The sequence below is a fragment of the Taeniopygia guttata genome, chromosome 14, assembly GCF_048771995.1.
Source record: "Taeniopygia guttata chromosome 14, bTaeGut7.mat, whole genome shotgun sequence".
In the NCBI taxonomy this organism is placed as follows: domain Eukaryota; kingdom Metazoa; phylum Chordata; class Aves; order Passeriformes; family Estrildidae; genus Taeniopygia; species Taeniopygia guttata.
This window is the reverse complement of record NC_133039.1, coordinates 5,201,476-5,218,511: the sequence shown is the minus strand read 5'-3', so window position 1 is coordinate 5,218,511 and position 17,036 is coordinate 5,201,476. Positions and strand designations below refer to the sequence as shown.

General features: G+C 42.0%; 1 protein-coding gene across 2 annotated transcripts; it reads right to left on the bottom strand.

The window, feature by feature from the left end:
* Window positions 1–1,189: 1,189 nt before the first annotated feature.
* ARPC1A (actin related protein 2/3 complex subunit 1A) lies at window positions 1,190–17,027 on the bottom strand. 2 transcript variants are annotated; one of them, XM_012577915.5, is made up of 10 exons: window positions 16,867–17,027; window positions 13,638–13,742; window positions 12,792–12,896; window positions 10,122–10,344; window positions 8,382–8,489; window positions 5,313–5,525; window positions 4,044–4,119; window positions 3,671–3,864; window positions 2,674–2,764; window positions 1,190–1,585 (listed from the first exon to the last, which is right to left on the bottom strand). In XM_012577915.5, the coding sequence occupies exons 2-10, from the start codon at window positions 13,699–13,701 to the stop codon at window positions 1,547–1,549; spliced, it is 1,113 nt and encodes a 370-aa protein (XP_012433369.1). In that variant the 5' UTR covers window positions 13,702–13,742; window positions 16,867–17,027; the 3' UTR covers window positions 1,190–1,546. The 2 variants fall into 2 exon arrangements, with proteins under 2 accessions (XP_012433369.1, XP_002192960.1); XM_002192924.7 differs by having other exon boundaries at window positions 13,638–13,719.
* Window positions 17,028–17,036: the final 9 nt, after the last annotated feature.

Genomic DNA, 17,036 nt, shown 5'->3' with positions numbered 1-17,036 from the left:
TTATGTTTAGAAGGGAGAGGAAATTATATAGCCAAGCCTGACTGCCAGGAGAGAAGGTGGGAGACACAAGGAAACCAGAGAAGGATCCAGTTCTGTGATGGAGAACAGTGGCTGCCACTCAGAGCTGACCTTGCACAGCAACAGAGCTGAGAAACGAGCAGGGTATGAAGCAACTCTGGCTCCAGAGGAAGTGGTAAATTTAGTCATTGGGGTTTTTTAAAGACACTTCTGCATTTTCGGCAGAATTGACAGTTTTAAGCTTTGTAAAGCAATACCATGAGCCAGCTAATCCCCTCAGAGCACAGCAAGGCAGCAGCACAGGGAGGAGGAATACACCCTGTGTCCAAATGCCTCCGTGAGCTCCTGAGGCTCCGAGCTGAACTGCAAAAGGTATCTGGGGACAAAGGATCAGCACAGAAGCCAGACCACACTGACACCTCTGGCTGCAGCTTCATTTGCCCACTAGTTGTTATAAATACAGGATTTTATGGGTTGAGAGCTCAGCTCTAACAGGCCACAGAATCCCAGAACCACTGAGGGTAGGAAAAACTTCCAAGTTCAATAAGTCCAACCTGTGACCAATCTCCACCTTGCCAACCAGCTCAGAGCATCAAGTGCCACATCCAATCATTCCCTGAACACCTCCAGGGATGGTGATTCCCCAGCCTTGAAGTTTCACAGACTTACCAGGAGATTTGCTTTTAATTTGTCTTCCCCAGACGAGGCTCAGCAGATTTTTGTCTCGCTTTCCACACAGAGCTTTCCATATTGTCCCACAGGCACTGCCCTGGGAGCAGGCTGAGGACCAACCCCAAAGGCAACTGCAAATAATTCTGGTCACTCACCTTTGGAAAAATGTCACTCACTAAGCAGACAACAAAAAAGACATTCGGGTTAATTTGCTGTTGTTATGGATTAAATGCAAGGCAGAGAGAATGAAGAGAAGTAGGATAAAATAATTGATCCTCCAAAATTGTCACCTCAAGCGAAGAATTCCCCTGAAGAAGCTCATCTGAATCTTCACATCCAGATCACCAGAATTCCTGGTCTGTCAACTTTAGAACCTTTCAGTTAAGATGAACTTCTCCTGCTTTAAGGCCATAAAATCAGTGCAGGGTTTTCCCCACTCTGTCTCTCTCCCAATTCCCTTAATATCCCTTTTTTAATCAATAAACATCAAAACAAAGAATCAGTTTTTCTCTTTTTTATTATTATTATTATTATTTCTAGCAGACAATTTACATAAAATTCCCCATTTAAGTTAGTGATTCATAACTTCCTGCAATAAACTACTTAAGGAGCAGCTTTGGTAAAGAATGGAATGAAACAACCAACCAACAAAAAAAAAAAAAAAAAAAAGAACAATCACAGCTGATTTTGAAACCAACACAATTCACCAAATTTAGATTCAAAAGAAAATCTGCCAAGCTGTATTTTCTCAGTGTTTCCAAATATTTCACCTTCCTCCTCCCTTTTCAGGTTTGTGCAGATGTGGGAGCTGCATTCTGTCAAGCAGTTTGTCCTGCTAGATCATGGAAATCCATCTTTACATGATTCGTAGCCCTTGGATGGAGGACTCTAAAGTCTTGAAGGAGAGAAAAAAATCTTAATTACAATCTGCTGTTGTAGCTTGGGCTAAATAATTCAGTGTAAATGCTAAAAAAAACAAGCAAAAACGATGAATATTTGAAATTAGATTCAGTCATAGAATCCCAGAATGGTTTGGGATTAAAACTCATCTCATTCAAGCCCCTGCCATGGTAGGGACACTTCCACATTCCCAGGTTGCTGCAAGCCCTGTCCAACCTTGTCTTGGATACTTCCAGGGATCCAGGGGCAGCCGTAGTTTCTCTGGGTAACCTGTGCCAGGGCCTCACCACCCTCACAGGGAAGAATTTCTCCTTTTAAGTAAAGGATTTCTTCCTAATGCAAGAGCCAGAGACCACAACAGTCGTTCCTTTCAAACTCAGGCAGGTACAGGCCAATGATACAGACCCAAAACTGCACTAAAGCAGCCTAGAGATCACCTCAACTTATTGTTTGACTCCTGTCCCCACCAGAGCATTCTGGCACCACAGAACACAATCTGTTCTTTCCCTAAATCAGAGCCCACATCCCAGATTTGGGAAGGCCAGCAGGGACCTCTGTTGGCCAGGCCTGAGCAAAGCAAGCATGGGCATTAATACATCCTTGAAGGATTTTCAATATTGTATTTTCCAGCTGTTAGAGACAACTTCTTACTCCTTGGGTAAGTCAATTCTGAGAGGACAGGACCATGTTCTGCAGCAGGACAATGAGCAGAGTCCCATGGGATGGGAGAAGGGAGAGGCAGGGGGCTGTGTTGTATGAATTGCTCCAGCTCAATTGTGGCTGAGGCTGGAAAATGAAAGAATTAAGGGGATTCCTACAGGGACATTAAGTAATTCTATTAAAAAAATAAGTCTGTATTAGCACCATCTGCTTAACAAACTGCATCTGCATTTCTGCAGATTCTTGGATCAGTTTTTCTTATGGATTTCAGTAATGGTTTTGAATATTCCAGTCTGGATTTCCTGCTGCTACTAAAACCTGGCTTGAGGCTGAGCCTCAGGAGTTGATACTAGAGATTAAAAAAAAAAAAATCCACCACCCCAGCTAGTTCACATAAACATGGTAGTAAAAGCACATTTTTACCTTAAAATCCCAGATGGTCATTGCTCCATCGATGCCGGTGGTGCAGAATTTCCGACAATCCCGTTTGTCAATCTCATAAATAGACACTTGGCTGCAAACAGAGAGTGAGAGCTCCAACACCCATTCCAGAGAGCCAGAAATCTGGGAAATTTGGGTTGAATTCCACTCCTACTCTTTGGATGGAGACACGACTATATACCAGAGCCTATACCAGATTCTTGGTAGAATGCCTCAGAAAAATAAGCCAAGAAAAAGATGCTGAAAGCTCTTTAAGGGCTTGGTGAGACAAAATGTTTTCCTTGAATAAAGAGAAATTGCTCAACATCCCTGTGGATCACAATTTTTTTAGTGCAAAGATATTTTACCCAATTAACCTGAATGAATCTTTTTGATAAACAGAATTGTTGAATGGTTTGGGGGGGAAGGGACCTTAAAACTCAACCAGTCCTACTCCCTGCTGTGGAAAGGGACACCTTCCACTATCCCAGGTTGCTCCAACCTGGCCTTGAAAGCTTCCATGGATGGGACAGCCACAGCTCCTCTGGGCAGCCTGTGCCAAGGGCCTCCCCAGCCTCACAGGGAAGGATTTTTCTTTATGTTTAACCTAAATTTCCCCTCTTTCTGTTTGAAAGCAGTAATACATAATAAATAAATAATACACATGGCAGTAACATCTGAAAAAGGAAGCTGGGATGTGAATTTCAGGTGGATTTTGCTGACTGCATTTTGCACAGTGCCACCAGCCTCTTGGGAACTACCCACATATTTGATAAGATAAGCTGTGTCCAAGGTACACAATACATTAACCACGAGCAAACAGCTGTAGCCATGTCAATGATTAACCAGCAGCCACGTAAATCCCAGCAACTGAGAACTGCTAGGAAAAGAGATGCCAGCTACACCCTTCTGGTACAGCAAACCTAAAGGTTTGCAGAACACCCCGGGCAATGGGCACGGAGAACATCCCCTGCCCTGCTGCTGGCAGCAGGACACTCACGTTATACTGTTTTGGTGCAGTGTCTCCAGGGTGGTGTTGCGGTCTTCCGTGGTGGCTCTTTTATCCATGTTGCGGAAGCGCTCCATGGCGGAGATGTTGCGCTGGATGCTCTGTTTGGGAATGTCGAGTTTGGAAACGAAGCTCAGCAAGCCACGGTCGTCACAGTTGAAGAGCATCGGGCAGCAGTCGTGGCCCTGCAACCAAACACCCGTCAGGAAACACCACCTCAGCGTTCCCACCCTGCCCTTCCAACAGGCAAACACTGACAGCAGGGCAGAGCTTGTTTAGTATTGTTACTAACTGTGCAAAATATGGGGTTTTCTCCCCCTCCAAAACACGACAGAGCTCCACAAGGAGGAATAGAAACACTTACAGCTGCCACCACGCTGTTCTCGGAGACAAAGGACACGCTCAGGAGTGGGAGGAACTCTGTTTTCAGCTGCGAAACCCTGAGCACAAGGACATGTGTTAGAGGGATTCAATGAAACCTCTCATTTTTGGCTCTAACAAAAAATAGGCACCGTTCCCATACAAGGATGGTTGGAAAAGTCAAGGTAGCTCGCCTGCCCTGTGGTGACAACAGAAGGTTGTAATTTGTAATAAAAAGTTTCAGCCTAATGAAAGTGTGCTGGAAGATTTATAACAAAGCCAAGTATTTCAGGTGAAAGGCTAACATTACCAAAATTATGCGTAAACAGGGGCAAGAGTTCAAAAGGAATACCCCCAAAAATGTGTGTTTTGAGGAAGATATTAATTTCATTTGAATATAAAAAACACTTGAAATGTTGATTCTTGACATCTTTGCAGAGGGAAAAAGCCTTGATGTTCATTTAAGTCAACTTTTGCGATTTAATGACAAATAAAAGGAATTCTAAAACTCTTTATAATTAATGATATTCCCTGCCAATTACTTATACAACTGTACTGATCAGAACCACAATTCAAAATTAATCCTAGCAATGTCTGGATGACCCCAGAGACTTCTGCTACCAAAACATATGGAGAATCTCATCCTTCCTGGCTGGAAAGCCAAGGACACTGCAAAGTTTTGCAGATCAAGAAGAGCAGCAGAAGGAGCAATTGTTAATAAAGTATTTTGTTGGACTGGGAGGTGTAAGTTGAAACCTTGCATCAGCAGCATCTTAAGGACAGATGTTGAAATTAATATTTCATGAACTTATTTTCCAGATTCTGGTTAGAGATGCGGTCTTAGTGATACAGTGAGCATGTTTCTGGATTCTCTTTGAATTGGGAATATTGTCTGGAATACTGCTTGGAATATTTTGTATTGCAAATATTGTTTTGAAAAAGGAAATATTGTTTCCCTGGTTACTCAGTGAAACATACCTTTTTTCCTAAATGCCTCTTTTTTCCCTGCCAAAAAAATTTGCTATACCCTCACCAAAGAATTCTTACAAAGAATTTAAATTATATACTCTAAAATTTACAGAAACAAATCTTACTTATAGAATATTTATATTTATATAAGCCTCAAAGAGACTTCTGGAACCTACAATAAAACAGGCAACAGAGGCACAAGCTTGTGAACCCAATATTCCACACAGAACCACAGAATCGTTAAGGTTGGAAAAAACCTTTAGGGTCACCATCAGGCTCACAATACCAGCAGGGGGATACTCACATCATGTTTTTGGAGGCATCAGCCACTGACACGGTGCTGTCATGACTGACCCAGGCCAGGCGGTTGCCGCTGGCGGAGAAGCTCACGCTGTGCACCCACCCTCCGCTGCCTGCGCCCCCAAATTCCGACATCAGCTGCCCAAAAGGCATCTTGGAGCCCCAGGGTGTGCTGGCTGGCTTTTCATCCACTTCCTTAATGTAAGCAGAGAACACCCTGCAAATAAAAAGATTTTGGTGTGAAAAAGAGAGAACAAAGCTCCTTGGGAGCATGGGGTGCGTTTTGAGTTGGAAGGAGAGAGATGAGTCCTGATTCTCCCAAAATAAAATATTTTGGTGTCTTTGAACAAGCCTGGAAGCAGCAGCATGCAGAGGGAAAGCAGCAGTACAAAGCACACAGGTTTCTCATAAATGCTGTTCTGGTAGCCCTCTCCCTTTTTTCCAGAAGATGGCACAAAAATACACGCTGTCAGTGCGTATTTCCCTGTGCCAAGATTTCCCTTTCATCCTTTTGCAGTGCTAACAGCTCTCCGGAGTCAAGCCTTCAGTTAGAGAAAACCCAGGAATGGCACTGTATAATTAGAATCTAATACAAACACCTACAAAATTACCCACTTTTTAAGAACATTCCCATTTTAACAGGATTTCAAAGAAAGTGATGTGATGTTCTAATGCCAGCAAAGGAGTTCTGAGCCACCTTCTTCCGGCTCATTATTGCAAAAATGCCTTGAAAGCCCGAAATACTGCAATGTTTTAATAGGTTTTTTTTTCCACCAGCACTACAATTTTTAAGGTATGTTTAAATAGAAAGCCTCCCCCTTTCATCAAATTCCTTCTGCATGATTCAGACATGCCACAATATGGTGTTCTTGACTGTTACCATGGAATTTAATGGGACGTCACAACCATAGGATTTGAGTCCATTGAACAATAGGAGCAAGGCAGCTACACCATGTTACTACCAGAGGGAAAAAATAAATAAGGATAAATGAAAACTATAATCAAATATTCATGGTTGCAGTCACACACAAACAGGAATTATTTTATAGTGAGTTAAAGAAAATGTAGCTTCCCCTTCCCTGTTTTTTATATCTTTTGTATGTGTGGGGTAAGCACTTCCAAAGGTACCTATATTCAGCTTATTTCAATAAAGCTGCTCATTTGGAATGAGAAGAGTTTAACTGCAGCTAAATTAGGTACAGATTTTCAGGGAATTAAGTATGGATATATATTTGGCTCTATTAGTTTAAGTATAATCTAATGATAATCCTTTAAAAATCTCAATTTTATAGAGCCACCTAAAAGGATGGTCTCTTAATGTATGGAAGTGGGACAAGATGTTTAAAGCAACAGCCTTTGACACAAGGCAGGAAAATCATACCTAAGTAAGGAAGACCTTTAATTCAACTGTTAGTTAAAAATATAAGAAGTTTTCCCCCTTATTAAAGTCTCCCTGTCTTTTAAAACCAAAATCACCTCAGCTTGAAGGCCCCAGCCTTCAAAGAATGTTGGGAAATGACTTTCATTCCCTCAGCAAGAACATAAAATCATACTTAGATGGCACTGGTAGCTACAGATACATATGTATTTCAGATAAATATAAGGGGAGCTCATTTATCTTGGCAAAGCACCAAAAATCTCTGCTGAATACCCAGCAATTTGCAGCCTCCTGCCCTCCATTCCTTCCCCAAAACGTTTCCCACCTAGCTGCTTATTACGTGGCAGTAGCTCTGGTAGATCCATTTCCTAATTTCCATCAGAACAGGTGCACACTTCAGGTATCTTTATTTATTTTTTTTAATATGGAACTGAAGGGAGAACTGGAATTCTAGAGATCTGTACTCATAATTTACAAAAGATAATAGTTTTTCATGGATTTGGGGAAGAAACAGAATCCTACAATCCCAGAATGGTTTGGGTAGGACACACACACACATTTTAGGTGACCTATGTCAAAATCCTCAGGTCCTTCATGAAACCAAATTTAAAAACTTCCACATGTGAAAAGTAGCTGCTTCTGTTTCACATCACCTATTTTGTGACAGGAAGTGAATACATACAGTTTATCTAATTTAAACGGTAAATAAGGCAGGAAAGAGGAGACAACTCTCCCCTCTCTTTCCCAGCTTCCATTTAACATTTGTCCTTACATGAAAAGTTATCAAAGGATGGGGCTTAGATGTGAGGATTTCATTCTGAAATAGAGAATGCAATAGTCAGTCCCACCTCCCCCTCCCACTCCTCCTTAGTAATTTTTAGTACACACTTTGAAGCTTAAAAATTGCCCTATTACATAAAGAATTTAAGAAAAGAAGCTTGTTCATTATCATTCAAGGTACAAGTGATTAAGTCAATGTGGATTCAAGTCAGGCCCTGCAGACTCCCCTGCAGTGACCCCAAGCACAGAGCACTTTGCAGGGCCCATCCCTCACCCTGTTGTTTCACAATCAGTTGCAAAGTCTCCCCCATCCACCTCTCACACCAATCTGCCTTTAGCAGCCTTTTTTCTTTTTTTTTTTTTTTTATGGTCTTCAAAAATCTTTTCTATTGTGTTGAGCTGAAGGTGGATCAATTCCTTGACTCTGCTCCCCACAGGCAAAGGGGAGGAAACAAGGAACTCAGAGGAAAAAAGATGGGATAACACCATTGGAAATGACCAATTATTCTGAATTTTGGAACTGCACTATTAGGGTATTACTTTTTAAACTCTAACTAGCCGTGTTGATGTTCTACAAGATGACACCTGCTAATCCAACTTCAGCCTAAGGACCAGCTCTCAGCATAAGTGCTGTGTAATGCTGGGAAGGAACCCAGCAAATCCCCAAATTCAGGTGTGTCCCTCAACAGTTCATGCTGGCTGTGCAAAGTCAGGACACAGCAGCACCAAAGCCAAGGTTTCTGAAGCTGGGTATTTTATTTTGGTACCAACAACAGTACACAATGAGCCACCTTTTATTCTAATAGCAATCTAAACTAAATGTTTAGATTAGTGCAAATAACTGATCAACATACTCAAGCTACTGATTTGATCCAGTAACCCAAACTGTAGATAAGATGTTTTAGTTTCTCTCACCTGCACTTGAAGTCACAGGATCCTGCAGCCAGCAGGACATTGTTGGGGTGCCAGTCCAGGCTGAGGACAGTGGAACGAATGGGCTTTTTAATGTGTTTGCTCACCCACCTAAAATAAAACAAAAACAAAATAAGACATAAATTTTATATCAACATATATTACCTGATTCCCACAAATCCATGAAACACTCCTCAAAAAGATCATTCTCTGTCAATGGCTAAACACATCAGTTTTGGAAAAAACTTCATGTCCAAATCTTTCACATTCTCTTGTGCAATCTGTGAACTTTATGGTTAGCTTAATTAAACTTTCAAATACTATGAACAAACTCATTAAACATGTATCTCCTCAGCTAAATCCTATTCCTCTTCAAGCTGATTTTTATAATGCATCAGATGGAACTCCTTGATGTGAATTTTGCCCAGGAATTGCCAGGTCTCTTCCCCACAGTGAACACGAGGTCACCTGTGACTGTGACACTGAGCTAAGCAGCACTATTTTCATGGACCACCAAGCACAAGTCCTTCTCCAGTCCTTCCAACAAATTTTATAGTCACATCTCTTGCCTATTGACTTTTCTACTATTTAAAAATATAATAACTATAAAACACAACAAGAAAATGGGGGGACTGCCAATGACACAACCAGTGCATTCATCTCAATTATCTGCAGTGCAGTGCAAAGTGGTCTTGCTGCTGAATTCATCAATAGTGGCCTAAATATGTCTCAGCAGATTTGGTTCATCTGAACCATTTACAAACTAGTAATGAAATCTATTATTCACTTGATGGTCTTTGGGATGATGCTGCTTTTTCTTTGATTTTACTTCTATCAGGTACAAGTTTTAAGGCTCACAATTTACAGATTATATTTCTTTAGCATATAGAGTCTTGATTCTTTTGCAGACAGTGAGGCAGAGAAAAAATATTGGTAAGTGAATATGCTGGAAAACATAAAAGTCCAAAACAATCTTTAAAATTTATTTTGCAGATCGTGTCATTGTTTTTCATCTCCACATGGCAGACTGCACACAGAACACTTGTGTTTTTGTGCCTGTTTATGCAACCCAAAGTAAGAGACACTCCACACACTGACTTCAGCTACAGATGACACAGCAAATGTAGCTCCAACACATGCAGCTCAAAGGGAGAACATCAGAAACATTAAGTTTAGATGCTAAAATGAGAAAAATGTTAATGGTGGAAATATCTTTGTGATGTTCTTATGTGAAATCTATAAACTGTGGTAAAAGTACATGACAAAACGTAGAACAAGTCAATGACAAGCTCAAGCATCTTCTAACAGATCGCCCTGGAGATGTGACGGAATGACAAGAAATGGCCCAAAATAACAGATACAGAAGAAAGATTCCAGTGAAGATTTCTTCATTTATTCTGGCACAAAGAGGGGGAAGGAAATATTTATCTTTTTTCAACCATAGAGTTGTAGTAATGAAACCTTTACTCTGCAGAAATTCTTGCACTTTCAGAAAAGCAACATATGTCTTATGGCAGTCAGGCAGAACACATCCACGCCAACATGTACTGTCTGAAAATAGGCAAAGTCAAAGGCCTTTAGGTGCTACAGCAGAGTGAAGAATAGAGAGAACCTTTTTCCCTAAACATTGAAGTCCACAAAAGAACTGATGAGGCCATCCCTCTATATTTCCTGAATATTTTAGGAATTAGTAAAATACTTCAGCTTTCCCATGCCGACTGTGAAGACATAAAACCAGCTCACCAGTCATTTTCAGACTCAAAGTAGCACACAGATATGAGTCGAGCTCCACTGCCCACAGCAAACTTGTTCTCCAAGGGGGACCACTTGACGAAGGTGGCGGCGCGGTTGATCCTGAGGATGACGAGGGTGGGTTTCCACACGCCGTCCTTCTGGCTCCACACGTAGGCATTGCGGTCGGCGCCGCACGTCACGATGCGGTCGCTTTTGGGAGCCCAGTCAATACCTGCGAGTGAAGAGGGCACAGGAAGTAATTCTCCTCTCATGCTGTTATCTTTATGTTAAGGCAAAGCAGAGATCACCTCACAGCCCTGTGTCACAGAATCCCAGAATTGTTTGTGGAAAGGACCTTAAAGATCGTCCAGTTCCAACTCTGTGCCAATTCCCATTCGCTATCCCAGGTTGCTCCAAGCCCCATCCACTTGGACATTTCCTTGGACACTCTCAGGGATTCAGGGGCAGCCTCAGCTTCTCCAGGCAATCTGAGCCAGGGCTTCATCACTCACCCTCACAGGGAAGAATTTTGCCATATATCTAACCTAAATTTCCCCTCTTTCAGTCTGAAGCCATTCCTCCCTGCCCTGTCACTGCAGTTCCTGACAAACCGATCACTTAGTTATCACTATTATGTCATTCCCCTTCACCTCTTATTCTCCACGAGCTATTTCACGCTGTGAGGGATACTTGTTTCTCCCTCTAGCTTTCATCAAAACTGCACATCCCAAATTCCCAGATGCCAGGGATTTGCTGGCTGAGGAAGCTCCGAGGGCTGGCCAACAGGTGGAGCTCTGCAGACCGGCCAAGGCCTGTCCTGTCCACCAGCACCCTCCAAACCTCTGACTTCTGCAAGATCCCTCTCAACAGCTGAAACTCAGCAATTCTAAAACTCCACAACCTCTAACAACATTTTGTGCTTGCTGCCACACTGCAGCCATGATCTAAAGTTTAGATAACAGGGATTTTTGGTTAGATGTTATCAATCTTTACATACTGACACAATCCTTATGTTTTTTCCATGCCTATTTAAGTTGTGCCACAAGAAAACTTTGCCAGGAAAAAAATAATAAATACAAACAATAAAATAAAACTCTTGATAAAGCTGTCATTTCTTCTTTCCCCTCCTAGGCAATGAAGGATGTTCCCAACTGGAAAGTCTTATGGGAACATTATTTTTCATCTTTTCTTTAGCATCCTTTGGGATGCAGTCCTCAACTCTCCTGCCAGTGATTTTCCATTACTACATTCAGTATTTAGAACATCTCTTAAGCTCACAAACTGAAAGTGGGATAAAAGCTGTAGAAAGAATTTGCACTAATGTTATCATATTATTCATACATTGTTTACTTCAAAATACGTTTATGCTTAAAAAGTGAAGAGCTTGGTAGTCTGAAACGACAGTTAGAGGAGTTCTAGCACTGCCTTTGAAAGAGGGACCATCCTGCCTCTCTCTCCTTCTCCTGCCCACCACCTCCTCTCACCAGCCTGGTGCTGTTCTGACTTAGGCCAAGTTCAGATTTTTAGCTCAGCAGAAAACAAGCTCTTCCTGTGAGTGAGCAGAGGCAGCTCACCACAAACCTGAGTCACGAGAAGGACCCTGGTCCCCTGTGATCAGGAGCTGCAGTGGCAGCAGCTGACTCACTCCTGTCAGGGGTTACAAGCAGTTTGATCAGTGGATCTCCTGTGTGGAACCACAGTTTAACTCCACTCTTTACAACCACCACAGAGTTTTGTACTCCAAAGGTACACACTGTGCAGGAGAGCAGGGAGAGCTCTTCTCCCAAGTCATGAATATTTGGCTTCTAACACTAACAGGTACAAGTAGAATGTCTTGGGGAGACACATTTAATTTGTAAATGCAGCCCAAGTGACTCCACAAAGAAGCAGGGACAGTTGTACTCTTGGACAAGCAAGAATTGGAAAAATTGAATAAAGTTCCTGCAAAATGCTGTTGGACTGCTGCTTCTGCCCATTAATGAGCTGACAACAGAATTTGCTGCTTTGGGCAAGTGCTTGTATTAATTATTTTCATTTCTTTAAGAGAACAAAGCCCTTTTAAAAATATCACCATGGGATGGGAAAAAAAATCACAGTAATATAAAAGACTGCCACAGGATAATTACATTTTTTAAAATAACACCTTGTGACCCAATGTGACAGCTCTTCTTAATTTTCACTGTGGATGTACAGAGCCTGCAATAAATGTGCTCACTGACGGTCTAAGTCCAGGTCTGAGCACTTCAAATGTTTATACAGTCCCTAAAAAAGGGTATTTATTGTTGTTGGAAACCACAAAGCAATTCTACAGTCGTATACTTGATGAAATTTTAGTACTAGCACTTGAAAGGGAGCAGCATGCATCAGTGTGACAGAACCAGATTACTTCAGCAGACTGAAAATGTGTTCTCATTATGTCATTAGGGATGAAAAATAAGCAATAGATAAGAAAAAATGGCTCAGTAACTTCACTGAAATGTCTGGAAATGAGATAGGGCTTTTCTTTCTAACATTCACTGCATGCAGCTCAGAAAACTGCTGCAAGGCTCTGTCTGAGTGGGACTGCCAACCTATAAAAAGATCTATTTACTCAACTCTTGCAGATTTCCTGTTCAGAATCTCAGCTGGGGAAAACAGGAGGGGCTGGAAAACTTCATATCTGCCTCAGCAGCATCTCACCTGTAATGTGTCCATTGTGTTCCTTCAGCTCGTGAGCCTTCACCCACTGGTTCCCACTCTTCTTGTAGATGTGCACTTCATGGTTATTAGGGCTAATGGCAATCTCTTGAAGGAAGAAATAAAACAATCCAATTGTACAGAAGGTTTTTTAATAGCAAATGCTATATTTGGAAAGACTTTTCCTATCTAAAACCTCTATTCACAAATTTGAGAGCATTACATGGGCTTTGTAAACAAAGGGGCAAAATCCCTGGAATCTCCTGGAAAATCTCCATGGAATGGTTTGGGTTGGAAGGCATCTTTAAGATCATCCAGTTCCAACCCCCTACCATGGACAGGGACACCTTCCACTATCCTAAGTTGCTCCAAGCACCATTCAGCCTGGGCATTTCCAGGTACAGCTTCTCTGGGAATCTGTGCCAGGGCCCCCCCATCCTCACAGGGAAGAATTTCTTCCCAAAATCCCGTCTAACCCTGCTGTCTGGCAGTTTGATATTGGTACACATACCATGGCCATGAGTACTCTGCAGAGGAAGACAACACATTTGGAACACAACTCTCCACATTAGATAGAAAACTTGGCCAAGAGGCAAAGCTTTGTGGAATACCAACGAGACTTAATTATCTCCTATGCCAGAGTTCAAGCAACAGGCTTAGAAAAGCTTAGAGTTGGAAGACTTGTGCTTTTGGGATCAGAAGTAGAACATTTAACATGTAGAACTATGTATCTGACCACACTTTCCCTAAATGTGACCCAGAACATCACCAGATCAAAAACTAACAGCAGAAAGAAAATAGCAATTGAAAAAAAGATAAATTAAAAATGGAAATGAACTTATTACTTACGAGTACGGTCTCTGTTCCAGGCATGGCAGGTGATTGGCTCCAGCAGGAACTGATGCAGAGACATTCCGAGTTAAAGAGATTCCTATGTTGTAAAAAGTGAAAAGGCTGAAAGGTGTAAAATTGAAAAGAAAATGCTTCAAAATGAGAGAATTAATAAAACCAAGTTAACCTTCAAAATTTACCGAGCATCTTTCAGTGCAGTGTTACAATTTATTTACAGATCACAACTTAATAAATATGATAAGGCTGCTCAAGAGCTGCTTGTGGCACACCCCCAGATATTTTCAGTAGAATGATGGATTTGCATTGTCCTGCTTATGTCAGCTAATTGCAATTGCCCTAAAAGCCAGATAAACTCGCTTCTTTGTGTATCCTCACAGAAAAGAGAGCAGGTTCTCAAGAAATCTAATAAACCTATTAATTTTACTATGGAAATAGAACAATCAAAAAAATAAGTATCTAGGACAAAGGTCAGTGAACTGATTCTAAAGCCTGACTTGTATCCAGGCTCACAGGCAGCACTACAACAAAATCTTTTTTTCAGGAAGCCAAACTGATGTGTAACTGTGATCTGCTGATACATTATTTGATAAAATCATTTATATGTACCCTACAAAAAATCACTAAGATTAGTAATTAACTGATTAGTAATTTCTTCAAATTAATTATAGCACGGAACTGTTTGATAATCAGGCTTCTGCCCCATGAAATTCAAACACTAAAACAAGGTGGATCATTGTAGTTTTTGCATATTATGTTTAAAAAAGGCTAAATACCTATTATTTTCCGTAACTGATGGTTGTTACAAGAAACACTGCTGAAAATATGCAACTGGAGGCACATCCATCCACAAAGTTGTTTAAAATGTTTTTATTATATTATCTTCCATCCATTTATGCTGCCTTTGGTTTAATATAGGGCATGGAGTAATATATTTTTGAAATTAAAATATTTTAGACATTAAAAAAGTATTCTAAATATTGAAATACTTTAGGTATTAAAATATAGTATTCTATGTGCTGTATTAACCAGAGCAACACAAATGGATGGAATGTAACACCATAAAAACTCAGGGTCACCTGTAATAACAAAAATGTGCACAATTCAACACATCCAACTTGGACTTGTCAATTCCTTTCTTATATTCCACTAATTTTTACAGCAATTTATCACTGCCTGATGGATCAAAGCATTTTTACCCCCACATATCCATCTTAAAAGAACTATCTTCGTGATGTCATTCCAAGACATCCACACCCATTACAGCCTGGAATTACAACATACCCAAGTATGGCCATGTTAGCAGAGGGTGGAGACTTCAGGACAAGGTAGGAATTTGGAAGCAAACAGGAAATGAATGGCAATCCAACAGAAACTTGGGAGTATGCTCTCAGTGAGCCTCAGGAATTACTATCACACCATCAGTTTAACAAATACCTTGAAAGTGCTGGATCTTGGAGCAGAGGTGAGACAGTATTTCACCAATGCAAGTAACTGTAGAGACTTTTTATTTTATTTAGTTTTTTTGTTTAAGGAAACTGAGCACTGTTATTCTAAAAATATGCAAATTATGGGTGCATTTCAAATGTACTTGAAATACAACTTTTAACAATACAAGCTTTTAGTCCAGCTCATAATTTTAACCAGCATGATTTTCACAGTTCTTATAATAACCACATTCCACCAATCAAATGAAGTATTAAATACACACAGTCCTAGGCAAAATAATTAATTATTGTTTGTTAATGTGAAAATGTTGCCATCATCTGGGTTACTTCTGCCCTTGGACATCCATCATTTGGGATTCCACGTGTGGAAGCAAAACACAACTGCAAAGTGCTTTTTCCAGGATCTTGCTTTAGCTCCTGCCAACATTCAGTAGCAGCACATTTCCATATACAGGAAAAGTTCAAGAGCTGTTCCACCAACAAGGAATGCTCAGCCTTTGCTACTCTTTCCGAAATAAAATGTAAAAATATCCACTCTCCTCTCCCCAAGGAATGCAGCTATTTTGAAACACTTTCTAATACAACTGTAGTATTTTATTCACAGACTGGCATTACATATAACATATGGTCCCACCCTAACTCTTAGTTCAGGTATTTAGGCTGAGCTGTTCCCAAAACCTATCCAAAGTTGTATGATCTATTCCTTCCCATTGATTGAATTACCTGAGCTCCACAACTGGCTACAAGCCACCTTTTTCTATTTTGGTTTGGTTACAAACCCACAAAACACGATGATAACCTCAAAAAGCACTGCTATTTCTGTCTCCTGATAGGCACAGTGATATTTTCTTTGGGGAGACAAATCTTAAAGAACTTTTCCAGTTATATTTATTCTTTACTAATAGACAGACAAAATCTAGCTTGTATTTCACTAAAGAAAATGCTGCTGGCTTTATAATTCTTGATAATCTCAATGCCTTCCTGTCATCCAACCCCAGAATCTCACATGGGGAAGATACTGGTATGACTTTGTTACCGAGTACTTAATGCAATTCTCCCTCAGTTTTATTTCAAATGGAAAGCAACTGACTTAGAGTTTCAATAAAATATTTTAAAATGGATTTTAAAATGGAGAAAAAAAGGGAAATTTTGCAGCTTTGTAGAGAAGCTCTTTCTGTTCAAGGCCTGAAAGGATCGAGGCTGGGATGTACAGCACTCAGCTGCTGTCACCTCTTCTGGGGTGAGAAATATATGGTGAATGGACGAACAACTAGCCAGGATACAGACTCAGAAGTGAAGATAGAATGTTTGTGTGTGACAGCGAGAAAGGGATCTTTTTAATCCATTCTCGGAGCACCTACAGCACTTCCAACCCCCTGGAAGCCAAGCACCTGCGATGAAGAACAGCCCCCAGCACTGTCCGTCGCTCAGCGCGGATTTCCCGGGGGGCGGCTCATCTCGGGCACCTCCTGGCACAAGGCACCGTCAGCACGATAAACCCGCCGCGATGGGCACGGATCGTGAGCTGCGGCCCTGCCAGCACCGGGCACGGCGGGGACCGTGAGTGGCACAGCGGGGGATATGAGGGAGCACAGCGGGGAAAACGGGGGCAGCTCCTCGGGCTCGCCTCTCTCAGCCCCTCACGGCGCCCACCGCCTCACCCTCAGCAGGGCGAACCCAGCCCCTCGGCGCGGCGATGCTGCGCTGCATCCCCCCACCGCGCTCCGCTGACGCCGGCGGGCCTGCGGGCTCCCCCGATGGCTGCCGCGGCCGGGACTCACCTGAGGCGGCGGGGGCGGAGCGGGACTCGCGGACTCTGGGCAGTCAACGCGACTCCGCTCCGGCGGCGGCAGAGGCCGAGCGGGCCCGGCTCGGACACGGGCGGCAGGAAACGCGCTCGGCGCCTGCGCCGCCAGCCCGCCCCGCGCCAAGGGCGGAGCGGCGCCTGCGC